Source organism: Lepisma saccharinum, chromosome 19 (assembly GCF_977018435.1).
Source record: "Lepisma saccharinum chromosome 19, izLepSacc3.1, whole genome shotgun sequence".
Lineage (NCBI taxonomy): Eukaryota > Metazoa > Arthropoda > Insecta > Zygentoma > Lepismatidae > Lepisma > Lepisma saccharinum.
Genome location: NC_139247.1, coordinates 58,907,804 through 58,928,374, shown reverse-complemented (window position 1 = coordinate 58,928,374; position 20,571 = coordinate 58,907,804). Strand labels below are relative to the sequence as shown.

Here is a 20,571-nt window from a genome sequence, read left to right as displayed (position 1 = left end):
AGTGCTGATTTGACCTTTGGGAATAAGGAAAGTCGCACGGAGCAAGATCCGGCCAATAGGATGGATGCTCTATCATTGGGATTCCATACTTGGCCAGAAAAGCCTTGACTGACAATGCCGTGTGGACAGGAGCATTGTCCTGATGAAGAATCCATTACTTGCTTTTCCACAAATCAGGTCGTCATCTTCTTACTTGCTGATGAGGGCTCGTCAGCAACGTAATGAAATAATGTTGGTTGACAGTTTAACCTTCGGGTACCCAATTCGAATCAATTCACCGACATTTGCAATGTTTGATTCCGTTTCTGACGTCCAAGGTCGTCCAGGATGCGAGTCGTCCGCGATCACTTCTCGTTCCTCTTTAAACCTTAAAAAACATTCAAACAATTGAGAGAGTGATAAACAGTCACATCTTGACACTTCCTTCAACAAAACATAGGTTTCTGTGGCGGATTTTCTGAGTTCGTAAGAAACTTCACATTGATACGCTGTTCCACTTTCACACTTAACATTTTTCCGACGGAGCACAGATGTACGGTTCACTTCGTCCACAAGCTACAGCGGAACTGAGCACCGCGCACCCTGGGCAATCACACAGTCGATAGGCAGGATAGATCGTTATACACTCATGCACCGCTTGACCTTGACCTTGACCTTGACCTTGACGCGCTTGCCATTTGTCGACAGCAACATCAATCCGGTTTTTTTCTAGCCAAAGCATTCTATATTGTGTGACCTGTCACAATGAAAACTAATAATTTTGGAAGCTGTGGATACATTTATTATTTGCATTAATGGATAGAATATGAAAATATAACCTTGTTCCTCTATTATACACTAAAAGGTTTTCGATCTAATATTTAATTCTGCCAAGGAAGTAAAATTAATTACCTATATGCACTATTTAATCTCCCCTTGGCTACGTGCCTGTGCACAGTGCAATAGTATGAATATGCTAACAATGTCCTGGAAGCTGAAAATATAAGAACTTGTTTGTATTTTTGTGTCATTGTGCATTACTTCTCCAATTAGGATAGAAGATACTTACGCAAAGCACAATGGAATTACTATATCTTACCCAGTGTTCGAATCTAGGATCCCTGGCTTATGGGCCACAAGATTTATCGTGAAGCAGTTCCAGTCACTGTCTGTAAACTGATGTTGCCAAACGTACTTTTTCATGCACGAGTCCTACCAAAAGGGCGAGCGAATAGTATGACTGAGCTATTTGTTGCGGTAATGACCGAATTCTGTGGGATGTGACTGTTATTTTAAGAGACCCGTTTTACCTAGATGAAAACACGGCAATGGATTTTAAACTTTCTAGGGCCCGGGACATTGTAACATATTTTTAATTTGGCTTCGGATCTAATATTGGGGTGAGATCTTTACATATCTGATGAAAATCAGTCGAAATAGGCAAATTTGACAAATCATATTTTGACATATTTCACCAATTTCTCGTTTTTACAACATATTTCTTCAATTTTGTTGTAATAAAACATATTTATGTATAATATCGTAATTCTCTCGCACATAATCGGTTATTTCATATTGTTTTCTTCGTAGCTTTAGCACAACGGATAGTTAATATTGTCGATGGCAGGATATGGAAGTTACGGAGGAAGAAAAGTGCAGAAAAAATAATACCCCACTTCTATTTATCCCGCCGACAATTGATAGCCATGCAAACATTATTGAGGAAAAATATTATCTCTCATTGTTGCACGGGAAGTAAAGAAGTTTCGTTCTAATTTCTTTGTCTTTTTCGCTCTTCACAAAAATCAGTCAAAGTAAAAATAACATTCGGTACATTACAGCCCTACTCTACTCTATCGGCTATGGGAGAAATTCGAGAGTATTGTTGTACATATTTTGGACTTTACTGGGAATAATTCTGCATTTTTCTGACAAATTTGTAATTTTTCATGACACATTTTCCAATTTATATGACATAATTACATTCATATTTTACAGTTTTATAGGACATAAAGTTCCGGGCCACACTAAACATAATACAGAACGGTATTTAGAATCGGAATTAAACGTGCCTAGTACATCGTTGATAGGTTATTTTTCCATGTAGTAGGAGACAAGTCCGTAACGTGTTCCACGGCCGAGCTCTCACACGCAAGTCAGTCTTTTGGTCTGCGCGCATGCGCCGCAGACGGCCGTAGCGGATTGTTTCACTTCTCGAACACTATTCAAGCCCTTGGAGGGCAAATTCTTTTTATATCACCTTCTTAAATACCTGCTCCCTCTGTGTTAGTTAACTTACCCTCCCCCTGGCTGTAAATGTTGCAACCAAGTGTTCAAATTCCCCTCCTAAAGGGAACGGGGAGCTCTGGGCGGAAGAGAACAGAGCACGTGATGTCTCCAGCTCCTATGTCAGTAGATGGGAATAGTCACATGATAACTGGCAGATTCAGTCAGGACGCTATGGAACAGGTTAAACCCAGGGTTGTTGAAGGTCCAGGAATTTTAAATAAATTCAGTCCCGGTTCAGGAGAGAAATTCAGCAAGCGTAAATGGCTTCTGGACCGTAAAGAACATTTTTATGTTTAAAGTTTTCCAATTAGGTCCAGGAACCTTTTTCTCCGGATCAGTGTAAATAGATGTCCAAGTTCCGTATTGAAATGTATCAACAGGCATCTTGGAACGAATTGAAATTGTGTGAGAAAAGATGTTCAGGTCCTGTTACAAAACCCAATCGAACTCATTAGAATGTATGGGTTCTTGGAGGACCTTAACAAACCTGGTTAAACCTTCTGGTCTATAGTACTGCACTATCAAAAATACTCCATCGCCACAATACCATATTTATTGACTTGATTTTTAGAGTTCTATCCAACAAAACTGAAAGCTGTACCCTTCTCTGACTGTACTTTCCGACAGATCGTACCAAGCTACAAGTTCGTCAAGAACTGCTAGGTGAAATAAGAAGAAATGGTGAGCACAGTACCATAAAATTCTCCTGTTAAGAGTTTGTTGCTCTACTTTCGTCGGTTGTGGATTTAGGTCAAGTTCGCGTCGATACAAGTCGTTGACTTGCAGACTTTGTATCGTACTTTCTGCTCCCAGCCGATGAACACATTCTGCAATTAATGTTCAAAGATAAGAATAGCTCTTGGTGTAGTTTCCGTGTTCATGGGCAAGGTCGAAGGAATTGTGTCCAGAATCGATCGTAGCACTTTCGCTGTGCAGCTACAGGGGATGGACAAAAATATGGAAACACCACGACATCGTAACGAGCGATATCGACGCAATTTTTCCACTTGAAATCGGACGCGTGGCGAAATTCTTTTGTTTTGCGCCGTGAGATAGGCTTGCTTGCTTGCTTTATCGTGGCTCACACCGCCTATCCTTTGCGGTTTCTAGCCATCGGGACTGCTTTATTTGATCCTACTTCTTCTTATCTCTTTCAGTCGTTATTCCTTACGGCACTTGCACAGACTTTCACTTTCACTTGTGATTTTCTCTATGGGAGGGTATCCTGTTGCGTATGTTACACTGTGATCTTCCTTATTGTTTTTGTTTACATTAAGATGTTGTGTTTTCGTGCGAAGCTATATAGTGTCGACATGATGGGACCTCGAGGCTGACTTATCAGGGTTGGGATTGACACCGGAAATGGAACAGCTAGTCGATGTAGGGTTTGATGCAACTTTTCCCGATGGGCTTGAGGTAAGGGGCATTGGAAAAACAGATGCGTCATTGTTTGGCTGGGTTCTCCACATTGACAGGACGTTATATGTACCGCATGTATTCTTGCCAAATGTTGATTCACCAGAAAGGGACCCGTGCGCATTCTCAAGTTGAACACAATCACTGCCCGAGGCATTTTCAAAGATTGATACCAAGGTTGTTTTGTGCCGATGTGCGTGTTTCACTTACAGATGGTCCTCCGTGACATAGCAACCTGTCGGACTGGTAGCAGTCAACAGTTGCGCTGAGTTGCGCTTTTGATAGCGTGCAGTCCAGGTGATACTGAATCATGTCCGAGCTGACAGTGTTTCAAAGAGGGCAAATCGTTGGTGTTCGCCTTGCAGGCGCCTCTGGTACCAAAGTAGCCATGTTATTTGGCGTATCGAGAGGGACTCTATCCAAGATCATGATGACATAATAGTGTGTCCGAAAAGACATCATCAGATAAACACCTGCGTGGACGAAAATGTACTCTGAGTGACAGAGACAGAAGGACACTGAGAAGAATTGTGACCATGTTATGCATGAAGAATGGTCCAAGATCCCCTTATCCACCATCCAGGACTTGTATTTGTCCATTCCTCGGAGACTGCAGGCCGTTTTGTTAGCTAAAGGCGGTCCTGCATCTTATTAGCTACAGCATTCCGGTTTTCCTTCGCAGGTGTTTCCATATTTTTGTCGATCCCCTGTATCTGGGTGTTGCTGTAGTGTCCGAAGATTACACGTGTTGAACAAGGCTGCATCTTGCCACCCGACGTGCGTCAGGCCTAGGCCACCTGACTTTCTATCTTGCACTGCTGCGTGATAAGCAACTCTAAATACCTGGCCTTGCCACTGGAAAGAGTGCTGCCACAATCCAAACTTTTGCGAAGACGTATCTATTAATATTGCACTCTCTACATAAGTGATAAATTTCGACACGTATGTTTTAATCAAGCCTTGTGTATTGTTTCTTAAATTTTCAAAAATAACACTTATCGTAGGCTCTCTCTAACGAGAGACACATGTCGTTTGGAAGCCAACCAATAGACACGTAAATGCAACCTTCGAAATGGAAGCGACACTTCCAGCTGCACTTGTTGCTTGTCAATAATTGACAATTATTGGACTGGGCCGTTTCCTCAATGGTGTGCATCGTGACCCTTCGGGCTGCTGTTTTGCATGCGCTGTGGATACGTTTTGTGGACTGAAAAGGCATATGTTGCTTGTCACTTCGGTGTGAAATCCGCGTGTCGCTTTGGTCTGAAAGCTCCCATACGTTGCGATAAACTTTTCTGTTGGATATTAGCTATTGCTCTTCCAACCTAAAAAATCCAACTTGGAGAAACCCAGACTTTTCGTCTCCAGATGGGGGGAGATTTGAACTGCAAATAGCGGTGTTGCCAAACGCCTGATTTGTGTCCAGTCGTAAATATCACTGCCTGCTGTCAATATGCACCCTTCGAGAGAGAGGGAGAGAGAATCGGACACCCATTCGTTTGCTACTCTTCTGCGACCGCTAGCATTAGCCGCAACCTGGCCTTGTTGGGGATGCCTTTGCCACCTCTTTTGCTGTCAGGCATAAGTTTAGCATAACAGAATACCTCAAGAATTTCTCCTCCTCATGGCGACTGGACAAAGCCGATTGGTTCAAGGGTTCATGCGACCCTCTCTGTCTTTGGACAGACAGAGTTGGTTCTTTCGCTGGACGGGGAATAAAAACAGCTGCGCTGTATAGCAGGTCCGCAATGCGTGGTACCGGGGTAAATCCACAACTTCTCTAATTGGCTTTACTCTCAGTTTGAAATCTAAGTTCTTTTTCCGCCATCTTCAACTAGTGGCGTCATCCTACACCTACCGTGTCAACATATTTGCTCTCCAAAGTCCACACAGTGCAAATCCAGTCCTTGTTACCAAAGTTGAACACTCATTTCTCCAACCCCCGCCCTTTCGGAACTCGTCTTCCGGCAACTTGTTTTATCGAATTGGAGCTGGTAACCTGAGAACCCAAAGTCCCTCTTTTGTCAGAATTTCCGAATCAGAGACGGGAGACTCTCATCATCTGTATTCATCCGAGGGAGCCCAGCTTCTCCTGGCGGTGGTTAAGGAAGCAGCGATGCGGGACTTGGGACTTCTTTAGACGGAACATTTCCAAGAAGGGAACCTTTAGGGATGAAAGGGGGGAAATTGAAAAGATCGACAAAAACGACCTCGCGAGTTGGAGGGGTTAACGGGAGAGAGAGAGAGAGAGAGATTGTGTTTTTTTCTTATCCCCCTGGGTGTGCCGAAAAGATTCCCCCCGCTCTGTATGTTAATGTTACGCCATTATTCTGTTCTAACGATGGATTTTTTGGGCTTCGAAATGCGAGGGTCACGTTTGTGCCCAATGGAGCGTCGACTTTTCATTTTCTACTCTTCTCTCTTTTGAAACTGCAATTTATTTCGAGGCGATCAATATTTTGATATCCTGTCGTCATCTTTTCCTGGGTTAGGTTATTTTTTACCAGCACAGAATCTGACACAATGACAGGTATTGTCGCAATAGGAGTAGCACTTAGAATGCTCTTCAAAACTAGAATACCTTATGCAGTACCGGCCCTGGGTGTGTTCCGGACATGGGGTATACAATATGTTTAGAACATGATTTCAGGAACTATGGATATTTTCAGTGTGCCAAAACTATCCACAAAGTCAGGAAAAATCAGATTGGTTGCTTAATTGGAAGTACCAGTGTCCTATAAACCCTACACAAACAAGTAATTGTATCTGACGTAACACGAGTTATCGGGAAAGTGCCCGAGTTAGCATCCTCTCTATACTTCATGTATAGGGTGTCCGTGGCCCCAAGTTATTTTACGTAGTACATATTACCCCTAGAAATGTGTATCATATACAGGCTGTTAGGAAGGTAACTCCCTACTTTTAATTTTGTATTTCTATTGAAGTTATGTGCATATTGCAATGAAAGTTATCTCGTTTTATAGACTAAAGTATGCCATTTGTTGCATATTTTTTCCAGATCCTCTGAAGCCTTTGAAGTTCCTTTGAAGTGGCCTTGAAGATAGAGATGGCAGTACGATTGAGCATTGAAGAGAGAGCCAAAATTACATCAAGATTTGGGGTGTGGCAATCTGTAATTCAGGTGCAACGGTGGCGGAGGGGTCAACATGGGAGGCAAGCTGTTCTGGATGCTAAAACAATTAAAAATGCAGGGCAAGCCGAAAGTGACAGTGTGGTGTGGATTAACTTCTTCTCGCATTATTGGACCCTATCTATTGAGAGATACCATGAACGCTGAAAGATACCAGCAAATGTTAGATAATTTTGTATGGCCTACAATTTCTGAATGGGACGAGGCACATGAACTGTTATTTATGCAAGATGGAGCTCCCCCTCATAATGGCCAGCGCGAAGTCCAGACCTTAACCCCATGTGATTTTTTTATGGGGGTGGGCTGAGGAAGAAGCGTATCGCAGCAAACCTCAAACTCTTGGTGAACTTGAGAATAAGATTCGTGAGGTCATAAGTGATGTTCCAGCTGAGTTCTTGTGGAAGGTCGTAGCAAACGTACCTGTTCGTTTAAGAGAGTGTTTAGATAATACTGGAGCACAGATTGAGTTGTAACTTGAGGGAAGATAATGGTATACAATAAACTACATGTGTACAAAAACGTAAGCTTCTACCTTCAATATCTTAGGAGGAAAAAATAGGGAGTTACTTTCCGCCCACGCTGTATTTGTTTGTTATGTGTGTCTATTTATTTACATTATAATACATACATTATATAATACTTGGGAACTTCATAATACGTTACAGTATATCCTTTGCCCCATGCGTTGTTGTTCGTGTACTCATTCACAGGCCAATAGCCGTTCCTCAGCGGGTCTGGTGAGGGGCTTGCAACAAATGCTAAATCTAAATCCTAAGACCTCTAAACCTGGCTCTCCTAAATTAACCACATATGCATTATTAAACCTAAGTGGAATTGTAGGTTTAGAATTGTTAATGTAGAAGGGCCAGGTTCAAAGGTCTTAGCATCTTTATACGGAGTTTAGAAGCTCACTTAAGCAGTGTTGCAGCCTGAGGACGTTTCGCAAGTAGTTGAAACCCCATGGAAATTTGAGATGAATACAGGCTGTCATATTTTTTGTCGGACATTAAAGGTTTTCATTCGACGCTTCCTCGTGCACGTGTGTGTGCGTATAGAAGGAGGGGAAGTGGGGAGGAATGGAGAAAAAGAGCGCGTAATAGACAGGCCGAAGCAAAGAAACGCCTTTACCTGCATTTTAACCCGCTGGATTAGCTAACCCACGAATTAGAGCTTAAGCAACGCTCCAGTAAATCAATTAACTCTACATGCAGTCGAAAGGCCAGCAAGCCAGGGGGGGGGGTGACGGGAGTGGGAGGGTTAGAACGGGAGCGGTCGTTTCTGGATATATGGAGAAGCGACCCTTCTTCATTCACTCCTGAGGGAAAAGCAAGGCATCCTGAAAATTGAACGCGGCCTTCCCCTTAACCCTTTGCCTTACGCACACTCACAAAACAGACACACGCAGCAGAGGAAACGGAACAGAAAGGGTAAATTTCAAGGAGAAAAAGCTTTGGTGGTTTGCAAGCAAAGAATGCAGGGCTGTCCATCTATCAAATGGTTCAGCGCTGACGGAGCTGGCAAATAAGCTTTAACCGTGGCGCCGCTTCGGACTCAACATTTCGGATAATGGATCGAAACCACAGCGCTAGCGACAAACGGAATTGGGAATCACTCAGAGCTGCAACGAACGCTCGAACAAAGACTGTAGTGACACGGAAACTAGATGCAAATAAAGCTCTGGCCACAAAGGGGGTGTAGGGTTAGATATGGACGAATAGCATTCATATATTTTAGTCTCTGTAACTCCTCCCCCTGTCTATTTAACTTAAATACATTGAAGGGCTTGTAGGCTTAATGTAATAACACTTGGCGTATGCAAGGAAGGTTTATGGAGTTTGAGCCCCCTCTCGAAATGACATTCAACTTGGAAAAATACACTTATTATCATATTTCGAGGCTGCTCGAGGAAAAAGCATTGAAGTCAAAAACGCAATTTTACAGTAGGTAGTTATTTATGTATATTCTTTTAATAGCAAACATTGCACACACGACATACACTATCTTGGATCGTCAATGTTTAGAATCTTTACACTACACATGTCCAATACAAAATTATACTTATAATATTTTCTATAATTGATTCAGTATGACAAACAAAATCAACAGAAAATCAAAGTTTGTGACTTAAGTATTTTTCCCCGAACACCCTATATTTATTGCCTTAACAATTCTCAATTTGCTAGCTTCCACAATCGCCCAGTTTTCATGCGCCACTACTTACATCCATGTCCCCTACGGTTCCCTCAAAATTTGATTATGGAAGGAGGGGAGGAGGAGATGAAAAAATTGTGTCTTGACATGAGATTTTACATACTTCGCTTCTCTGCTACTTTTGGCTAATCGCGAATATGAGGATGAAAGGACAATCACAAACACACATGGATAAGATACAGCACAAGCCCCACGGAAGATTATACTACTTATGAGCCTCGTTATAGTCTACACAATGCAGTCCAGGGTGTACTACGTGGAAGTAAGGTTTGACATTTGGGTGTTTAGGATAGAGTCATCCCTTACAGCTCTCTTGAAATGAGACATCATCATGTTTACTGGTCATCATAAGTGATATATCTTTTACGAAATAAAAAAAATAAGTACATATCAAGAAGAAACATATGTGGAAAATAAAAGAAGGAGAGATACGGAAGGAAGACAGGCGCAGAGAGAAAGATAGAACAGATGTGATGCAGAGAGATGGGAATGCAAGAGAAGGAAACAGAGATTTGGAGAGGAAAGTAGAGAGAGGAAGGGAGTAGAGGGAGCTATAGAGATGAAACTGAAAAGACAGAATGGAAAATTAAAGAAGTGATACATAGGTAGAAGGAGAAAGAGCCATAAAGGAAGAAAAATGGAAAGGGGAAAGAGAGAGAGAGAGAGAAAATGGATGAAGAAGAAATAATAGAAGTAAAAGTGTGTGTACGTAAAGAGAAAGAATTAAAAAAAAATAAAAGCGAAAGTTAACCTTGCACATTCCAACACTTTTTTTTCAAAACTTTTTGTTTTATGTCAACTTTCCAGAACAACGGATGCTTATGGCCATTTGGTGGAGTCGGGGTTCCACAAAAACACACGGTGTCGGACATTGGTGGAGGTGACGTGATCAGCACCACGCTCCAGGTGTCATTTACTAGAGACTGGGTGAACCCTAGAGCCGCTCAATACAAATTCAAGGATGTTGCCTGAAAAACTCACTCCTGAAGTCACCAACCCCATGAATCTAACCCAGGACAGTTACAACCATAAGCGACTGGGTCACCACTGTTCAATAAAGTATGGCTACTAGAAACAAGTGACACTCCCTTCCCCGTACTAAACCCCTGTAAAACCTGCACGGAATCTGACGTCACAAAGGTCACGTGTTCATTTCGAAGTTAAATATTGATACTGTCCGCGTAATAACTCTTTCCCCCAATAATATAGCTGCATCGTAGAGTTTTGAGCCAGCCAGTGTTGTAATTAAGTTGGGACGAAAAACAAACATGCCAAAAAATACATAACCATGTAATTAGTGACTGACGTTTCTCCTTAATTCCGGTTCGATGACTATGTCACTATTTGCTAACTCTGTTTATCTTTTCTAGGCAAATGCGAGGACGCCAAACATATTAACTGTATCTCTCGGAGCTATAAAAACAGTACAGTGCTAGATTGAAGTTGTTTGGAATGATATCTTACGATACACTGCCTTATATCCTCGTCCATAGTGGTAAGGTGCTTTTTTCAGCGAGACAGGGTTGCCAGATATACCATAATATACCCAGATCATATTTCTCTGAACATTCAATCTAAGTTCATGGAATTATCCAGTATAGATATTGCCTATTTTGGGGTGTATCAGGAAGAGATTTGTATAGTTCACATCTTGACTCATTCTCACCAAACGGACTGGTAGGTACCAGGGCATATCTCTCCGTTTATGACTTCTTAGATATAGAGGTATACATTTGTCACTAACTTGAAATACTTTTTTTGGCTTTTTGACACATTAAAATAATACAACCATTAGAGAATATTAATATGTAAAATTTATTAGGTAAACTTAAAAGGGGATAAAATTGTCATGGAATTGGGCGAGATTTATTGAAGTCCACCCATCATGAGTTTTAGTATTTTATATATAACCAATCTCTATATATAATCTAATCAAATAATCACAAGAATAATCAATCGAGTGACATATGACAACACTGAAAAGTGCCACAATTAGAGCAGGAAATATCGGAGACAGGGAAATAAATAAAGAAACATGCTCAAAGAAGACGAGATAATGAACATTCTAGGGAAAATAAGGCAACTAGAGGAAGAAATGATAGAAAGACATGACATGAACAAAAGAGAATAGCGGAAAAAGAAGAGAGAGGAAGAGAAAGACACTACGAAGGATAAAATCTATGTAAAAAGATACATAAAAAAATGGGATACATAGGTGGACAAAGTTTTACGGAGAGAGAGTAAAGGAAATCATGCAAGAAAATAAGAAAACAAATGAAATGACGTACAGACTATCGAATCAGAAAGAAGAAAATATACGATATTAAGTATACCAGTTGGCAGAATCATCCCTCTTCCGCACGCTTCGGCAACTAGGAACCTCTGTGCACCGCTAGAATAACCTTGCTCGGTCTGCGTGCAAATGAGAGCGCTCCTTCACAAATCGTGCTAGTTGCCCAATTAAACTCAAGGGTCTATCTACGCGCGTCATGTCATTACAACTGGCAACATTGCAGAGCACAATATTCAGTAGCTCATTCTGTGTGTATTCAGTCATTGATCTTCCACTTTTCGGCTAAACGGTGAGAGATATCTAATACTTACGACCTTGAAGTAAGATAGTGATGACTGATATAAAATTTCTCGGGAACGATACTCACAAAATTCTGCCTCCCCCCCCCCCCCATTCGCCAACGTCAATTTCTCTACTTGGTTCAATTTCTCCTGAACAATTCCAGAGACTGTGTGCATGCTGCTATCTTCCTCTTAAAGTTACAAAGCGTTTCCTACCCTTATATCCATAGTTGCAAATTACTGGTGGGTGGTATTTATAGAACAGAATATGTTCCCTGTGATGTTCTTGAATTTTTGTATACAGTTGTACAATCCTTGAAATGACAATATTTGTAAGCAAATACATATTAAAAGGCTGGGGGGTTCAGGGTGTTCCGATCCGCCCGAAAGACTATGAAAAGTCCTTTAAATATACCTATTTTGCTTAATACGTGTTTACGGGTCTTTATCTATCTATGCAACACTTTTGTAACGCAAATATTACATTATGACTATACAGTTTTGCGTTGACTCTGGCTGCAATAATTTACTACTAGTAATAATAATGCGCATAAAATAATGGAGCAGGTACTTTACCTGTCATAAGCTGCACCTAACAATAAATACTCCATTTACATTTTTACACGAGTGTCCTTCACCGGACAGCTGTTTTATACAAATTTTAATGACTCTAACTAGATGTAGGCTAGATAATGATAACACTATTTTATCTCTAGTCTTATTTATATTTTTAGCTGTTCTCGTAACAATAAAAATAATTATTATCATCAGGTAATATACTTTTAAAAACAATATTGAAAATATATATACCATTCATATTAGCTAATTATTTCTATTGTTATATGTCAGATATTTAGTTAGGGCTCTCGCGAAATATACATTCGTACGTGTTTGTAATACAGTGTGAGAAATAGAAATGAAATGAACTGAAGCGAGCAGAGTACTCGAACAAAACAAAGTAAGTGGAATTTCTACGTAGGAACGAGCCAATGATAAGGACAATAGCTATCTTATCGCTATGAGGCTGAATCATTAAAACCCGGTATCCACGTGTTGCAAACCAACGTATCGTATCCCCGTTGCGTATCAATTTATACGAAAAAAACTTGCAACGCTCCGTTTCAAAATGTGAGAAAAGATACGCAACGGACCCGATCGATCATTTGGCGGTTTTTCCCCGTCACATCAAAGGAAGGACACGATACGCTGTGGAGGGCCAGTGTGGACGGGCATGAGCGAGTTCCGTTGCCTCCTTGCATCATCCTTCAGTGTGTAGTGAGTGAGCTCTGTGAAGGACAGTACGTTCCATTGTCAATTTATTTTCTTCTTTATGGAGTGGGATCAGGATAAATACTATTGCATTTATTGATATACAGGGTGTCTCAAAAGTAATAGCGCAAACTGACAGGCAGGTGAAAGTACACAATAATTGAAGAAAAAAAGTATCAGTAAACATGGGTCTGCAAACGAGCAGTTTTCGAGATAATTGCGAATGTGTGGTTACAAGCTGCCACTGACTTCATTGTTTGTAAACGTCATCCTAGTTGGTAAAATGCTAATAATGTGTGCGAATGTGTGGTTAGAAGCCGTCACGGATTGCATTTTGTAAACACCGAGTGTTTTACTCCTTGCGCGGTATGAGGTTTGCTCTTTGTTTACAAAACAGAACATTTCCGAGAGGTGGCGTTGTATGGATACAATCAGTGCACAGTCTAATCGTACTGTGGGAGTCACGCCAGTTGTGCTGCGTACTGACTTACATTTTGACATTGACACTTAGCATTTTACAAACTAGGACGACGTTTACAAACAATGAAGTCAGTGGTAGTTTGTAATCACACATTCGCGATTATCTCCAAAACAGCTCGTTTCCAGACCCATGTTTACTGAGACTTTTATGCTTCTATTATCGTGTACTTTCACCTGTGTCAGTTTGCGCTATTACTTATGACACACCCTGTATATAAGAAATATGGAATCCTGTAGGAAGAAACATCCGGAGTACTACAACAAAATTCGTAAACAAGATGCGTGGTAGGATTTTGAAAAATAAACACAAAGATCGGTGGATGAGTGCAAGAATGAAATGGAATACCTATTGGCTGCTATGCGTTTTTATTTTTCGATAAAAGATAATTAATGAAAATATATGCGGCAGCTGCCACTTGCTTCGGTGTACTCATCGTCATTTGAGACCAGACTTGAATAAAAAGAACGGAGTACCGTATCGCACTCCCGTATCAATCATGCTACAGGGTGGATGATACGGAACGAAGTGGTTGATACGGAACGGGGATACGATACTCTGGCTTGCAACAAGTGGATACCGGGTTTAAAAATCAGTATATGCATCATTCCCACACCTACCTCCTGTGAAGTATGCTGAATATCTAACATAAATTCATATTCCAGGCAAACCCACCTGTTTCCATATCACATACGATGACGAATACCTTATAAGAAAGTCTCATTCACAATACACGGAAAAATGACATGTTAATACCTAATTTTGTATTCTTGTCACTAGCTTCCTTTTCGAAGTTTTTCTTTCATATTTAACAATTCCACATAAGGATGTGATTTTGTTTCCTTCAGCGTCATCATAAATTTTCTCAAAGGGTACGCGAATAGGTGTTTTCCGCTAAATAGTTAAAACTGACTTCTATTCATCCTGGAGTGGAGGTCAGATGAACCTGGCCTCCTTACATTTGCTGTTCATAGTTGATCATGAGAAATCTTCATTTCTATAATACATACGAGTATATCGTCACCTTTGTCTTATGATGCACGATGTGAAACTCAGAGGTAATGATAATGTATACATTTTTCTGTATCTGTTCACATAATTCTTACACACATTCTCTTATATACTGGAACCTCAGATCTGTACTTTGAAAGAACGCTCATTCGCCTTTGTTGTATGCATTGTTGAGTCAAATCTCTTGTGCAAAAGGACAGACAAATGTGGAAATGTATGTGCATCCTTACAAAGAGGAAACACATTAACTTTGTGCAGCCATCTTCCGGTAACAAAAGCACTACTTTCTTTTGTGAGAACAGAACAATCGTGGCAAGGACAACAATCGAGTTCGCAAACTATTCCCTCTAAAGCTGAAACAAATTTGGCTGTTTTGAACGCCTCAAACTAAGCTCAAAGTGTTTCCGTTTCACATGCATATCAAGTTATTCTAACTGCAAACTTGGTAAAGAGAATACTACACAAGCAAGAATTCAAACCACAATAGCAGCTGACATTGTCTGAGATTTCAGTCCTATTTTGACAATTAAGGCTCTGTGTTTCACAAAACAGTGATGATAATGATGTTAAATGTCGATTCAAGATACATTATGAAGATAGAAAAAAAGAGTAACACATAATTATGAAGCACTGGCGAAATTAGAACTCTCATCAATAATTACAACGCAATAGTTTAGAATAATATTAGTTGATATTAGAAATTAGCATTCTTATGAATAACAGGAGTCTTCACTAGACGGTTCATACAGATATCTGCAAAACAAAACCATATTAAGATTTGTAATATACGTAGCGCCATCTGTTGGGGAATTTTGTTTATAATGTGTCATGTTCCTAGGTCCAAGGGTTTCGGCTGTAAATGCATCAAAATATAAAAAGTTTAACATCCCTTTTTAACCTTTGGCGTTTGAATTTGGGAAAATCCTTTCTTGATGGTTGCTTACGTCATGAAAAAAAGACGCCCATACACTATCAGGTTTCAAGGTCCAGGAGTTTGGGCCATGCTTTGACGAGTCATTGATTTTGATTTGCTTTATTTTACTTCGCCTTTTGTGCAACTTTTGGCTAATTTGCGAAGATGGGGATGAGTAATGATATGATGAAGTTGATGAATGGACACTCACAAACATCCATGACCAGGCCAGGATTCGAACCAGGGAGCCCTGGCGTCGTAGCGCGATGTGCTAACCACTCCGCCACGGGGCCGGCACGAGTCATTGAGTGACGTCGTCGGCAAGCCACGTGCTACCAGCCGCTACACGGGCACAATTAACGAACGGCACAATTGACAAATGAAGGCACTGTATTCTGATTTAGCACACGAACGCGATTACACATGAATGTGTTGTGTTTAGTCAAATAAATATATACGGGTGTCCCTAAAGTCCGGTTACCATTACAATCTCACATGACTTGAAACCACATGACATAGTGCAAGGGCGATTTTTCGCAAAATGTTATACAGCTCAAAACGTTTCTTTGTTGTTGTTGTCACTTGTGTTAATTTTGTTGTCTTTAGTTCATAGGTGTTCTTTTTTTTCTGAAGATTTGAAAATGATGACACCCCATGAGAAGGCCCAATGTGTGATGTGGTATACTGAGTGAAAGTCGCAGAATGATGTTGGTATGCTGCAGCATGTATGGGTAGAAGTGGAATATCTCCTTGACACCCTGAGGGCAACCAGAGGACACGTTGAGCTGTAGAACGTTTTGCACAAACCGCCCTGTATGTCATGTAGTTTCAGTTTTGTTTGATTGTAATGGGAACAGGACTTTAGGGACACCCTGTACTTTTGTGCTTCAAAAATATATATATATACATAAAATATATATATATATATATATATATACATATACATAATATTTATGAAGTAAGTGCAAAATCTTCAAAGTAAGGATGAAAAATATCCTTCAAGAAAAGTTTTGCTCTAAAGGAGGGAGGAAGGGGGTCGCTATCGGCATCATACGCGTTAAATCGTACCATTCAGACACATTTTAGCACTCGGCTTATTTCAGACAAAGCAAAAGTTAATCAGCCCTCACCACTACTCTCGTACTAGAAAAGAGAGAGAGAGAGAGAGAAAAAACAGATTGGACCTCCGGAAATGGAAAAGAGAAAACGTCCCAAAAAGTCACTTAACGTCAAAGAGGGTGCCCTTCAGCCAATCAGAGCAAAGAATTAAAAGCCTACTTACCGAGAACCGTCACATTTGTATAGAGCACTTTGGGCGGGTGGGTGGACACTTGACACAAGTAGAGTCCCTGGTCGTGCTTCTGGATGGGGCTAATGTGGAGCTTCCAGTTGTTGGGGTACTGGAACTTCAGCTCTACCCTTGCGTCGCTGCTGTAGCGGTTCTGGCCCACAGTCAACAAGCTAACCCTATCGCCGCTTCTTCTTAACCACATCACCTAGAATAGAAGTAGAAAAAATGTTAAACTTAGTTGCACAATTTAATTCACGACGTTTATACAAACCTCCTTGAACGTAATTGTAATAAAGCAGTGTGTAAGTCCACTTCATGTTCAGGTAAGCTAATCGAGACATAATCGTGTCAAAGAAACAAATCGAGTTTATTTTAAGTCCACTTCATGTTCAGTTAAGCCTATTGTGATATAATCGTAGCAATGAAACAAAGCGAGTTTATTTTAAGTTCACTTCATGTTCAGTTAAGCCTATTGTGATATAATCGTAGCAATGAAACAAAGCGAGTTTATTTTAAGTTCACTTCATGTTCAGTTAAGCCTATTGTGATATAATCGTAGCAATGAAACAAATCGAGTTTATTTTAAGTCCACTTCATGTTCAGTTAAGCCTATTGTGATATAATCGTAGCAATGAAACAAAGCGAGTTTATTTTAAGTTCACTTCATGTTCAATTAAGCCTATTGTGATATAATCGTAGCAAAGAAACAAAGCGAGTTTATTTTAAGTCCACTTCATGTTCAGATAAGCCAATTGGGATAAAATCCTGGCAAAGAAATAAAGCGAGTTTATTTTAAGTCCACTTCATGTTCAGATAAGCCAATCGGAATATAATCGTGTCAAAGAAACAAAGCGAGTTTATTTTAAGTCCACTTCATGTTCAGATAAGCCTATTGGGATATAATCGTACCAATAAAACAAAGCGAGTTTATTTTAATTCCACTTCATGTTCAGATAAGCCACTCGGGACAATCGTGTCAATGAAACAAAGGAAGTTTGTTGGCAATAATCGTGGCAATAAAACAAAAGCAATTTTCTTTCAAATCCACTTTATGGGAAAGGATAATCACAAAGAATACCGCTCCAATTTTCAAACCCTGAAACTTTGGTGGCGAAATCTCCATGGCCGAGCCGGCAGGAAAATATTTCAAGCGGTACACAATTCTCTATAGAGGATGAAAAGCAAGTACATCAGAATCAGGTATATTTGGAAAAATAATATTTTCCAGAAAATCTATTAAGAATGGGAACTGCTCAGTAGATGCAAGTATCTGCAAATGCTGCTACCACATTCAAGTACCGTGCAATGGTTTCCTAGCCAACCGCCTGTTCAGAATGAGTATTTTATTACCGTTTCGCCACTTTCCGCTTTAATTTGATTTCCAGGACGAAGCCACGGAAGATCAATACGGAGGAATGCGATTGCAGAAACAAAATAATTAGAATATATATTTTCCACTATTCGCATGAAAAGTTTTATAATTGGATTTAGCATTCCTACTGAATTTACCTCATACGAATTAGGTTTCACTAGAATCAATGTCAATACAACATATGCGGTCAGCTCACGAAGGTTCCATGTCTAATTCACAATCTCGGTATGGATGCTTTTTGTGTGAGGGTTTACATCAGTTCCACCTTGTCTTCATTTGTTCGATAGCGCTGAAAGAGGCAGAAAAGCAATGTAAAGAACATACATTTTTTTAGCGTCTGTTTTCGGACACCTTTAGCTAGTCGCCACAACGAGGTTGATTACATGAAATTGATGAAGAGGCGCTCGCAATTAATACCCATGCCTGAGCACGGATTCGAACTTGGAACTTGGGTCCCAAAGTCGATCACTTAACGTGTTCTGAGTTTGCACATGGATTCTGCTGAAAATACAATACAGATAACTAATTCCCTGTTATTAAACCTCTGTATCCTGAATTTTCAACCCTACGTTAGTCTTATAATAACACAGACTACGGGCGTTATATATTTCACTCATTCTTAAAGAGTCTCCAAAATCAGGTTGGATATATTCCCGGCCTCCAATAGCATGAGAGCGTTGTCAGATTTCAAGAACATACTCTCTGATTGGCTGTTTCGAGCGCCTGCTGTGACGCGTAGGAAAGGCAACCTTTAGTGACCAATCACGTCAACTGATTCAGTTAGTGACGCAACAGTCCAGGTGAAAGAAAAGGGTTCGTACTGGAACCTGCACGCATGTTATGCTTAGACAATAATGTATTGCTCTGAGATCCAACTACATACAAGTTACATGAGAATTTTCTTTTATACGATACACGAAACAAAATAACGTGCTTCAATTCATCATTGTTCACAGCTTACTTTCCCGTGGTGAGCTAGCTTGGTTCGAAGCTTTGTTTTCAAACTTTTAGAATTTTCAAAACAGTATGTTCATGCCATCTAGGGGCAAAACATTTGCGCTGACAGTTAAAAGAAGATCTAATCATTATCCTCATCACAGTAATCAATGCACTTTAAATAACGAAAATAACAAAAATGTTGTAGATATTGTTGTAACGTGCCAGCTAAAGCAAAAGCCTTGCAGTAGCAAGTGTTCCTAAATTGTCGAAGGTCCTTCGAAGTGGTATTCACGTTACGAAAAGACAGATACATTCACGTATAAACGATACCAGTGATCCAACACAGGCAAAGAGAGGAAGAAGGTATCATTTGTTTCCTTGTCACAGTCTACTTGTTGAGTGACGTCACAGCTGCATGCGGAGCTTCAAACACATACATTTCATTGACGCAAGCATCCATCCATTCATCATGCACTGATATTTGATAAGTGTCCTGTCGTTCATTCTGGTCAACATCGGCCCCGTTATCCGTTGAAATCCATTATATTTTATCATTGCCGAACCTAAAAAAGAACTGATAAAAAGAGGTCGTTTTTTAGCCCCCTTCGAACGAAAAAAGTGATAGCATATGTTGTGTCAAATAGCTGTCCGTGTACGAGAGGTATCCATTTTTTGTCTCCCGGATGTACGTCACGTGAGAAGTTGGAAATAACACGACTGTCGCTCATGGCCGGAGGGTGGTTATGCGGTTCTTCCACTGTCGAAATCGCAGCACGAGGTCATCAATCTGCGGTTGCGTCCTCTCTGGCAACGTGATTTTGAATCGTCATTGTCAGCCGCCACGAGGAAGTTACTTGGGTGAATGTGTGAAATGATGACCCCTTTCGAAAGTGGCTCAATTCCCCTTTTTCTGCTCGTTTGGGCTTCTAAAGTCTGGTACAAATCGATGTTGCAGAACGGTTATTTTGTTTAAATGTAACAATCCTAAGCATTCTTGCCATTCACAACATCTACCTAACTAATTCTTAAACCTGAAGGTTTATGGCTGCAGCAACACAAGCGTTCCATCTATCCCTATCCTGGACAAGTTCTATTAAATCTTTTCCATCATTACCGATTTCCTTCTGGTCCATCTCTAAGTTATCAATCCCTCCATCTTCGTCTTGGCCTTTCTACAGGTATCTTACCATCAGGTTTCTCAACAATAATTCCTTATACTCATCTTTGTTCTCCCTTTGGTGCCAGATGGCCTGCCCATCTAAGTCTTCTTGATTTAATTATTCTAAAGTCCGTATCACACAGAACTGGATATCTAGTAGGAATGCCCTAGTTGGCGCTGAAATAACTTTCTAGGTAGCAATCATGGCCGCCTGGCTAACTGCTTGACTGGTTTGGAGGAATAGGACATTTTCTAATTGCTACTTGCTTTCCTCGACTGGATTCTGTGCAACAGCCAATCAGAGCAAAGTTTCGCCATGTGAAGATAATCTGTTAGTGTGCAAAGGAGCGTTTTTGTCTGTGGTTTCCGAGTGTTACTCCAGCAATGTATAACTTATACAGCATGAAAGGCGCGTTGAGTTATACCATTTATGCTGAGTGCACGGTGTTTTCAATTGAAACAACTAAAATATTCTTCCATATGTGTACAGTAAACGTTGTAAAGTATGTATTTAAGCAG

The 20,571-nt window shown here is 40.4% G+C and overlaps 1 protein-coding gene across 1 annotated transcript in view; it reads right to left on the bottom strand.

Annotated features, from left to right (window-relative positions):
* LOC146003168 (cell adhesion molecule 1-like) overlaps positions 1–20,571 on the bottom strand; it is a 257,335-nt gene that overhangs the window by 33,307 nt on the left and 203,457 nt on the right. The window contains exon 3 of the mRNA XM_083141353.1: positions 16,574–16,787. Coding sequence (XP_082997479.1) covers positions 16,574–16,787 — 214 coding nt within the window. The remainder of the gene's footprint in view (positions 1–16,573; positions 16,788–20,571) is intronic.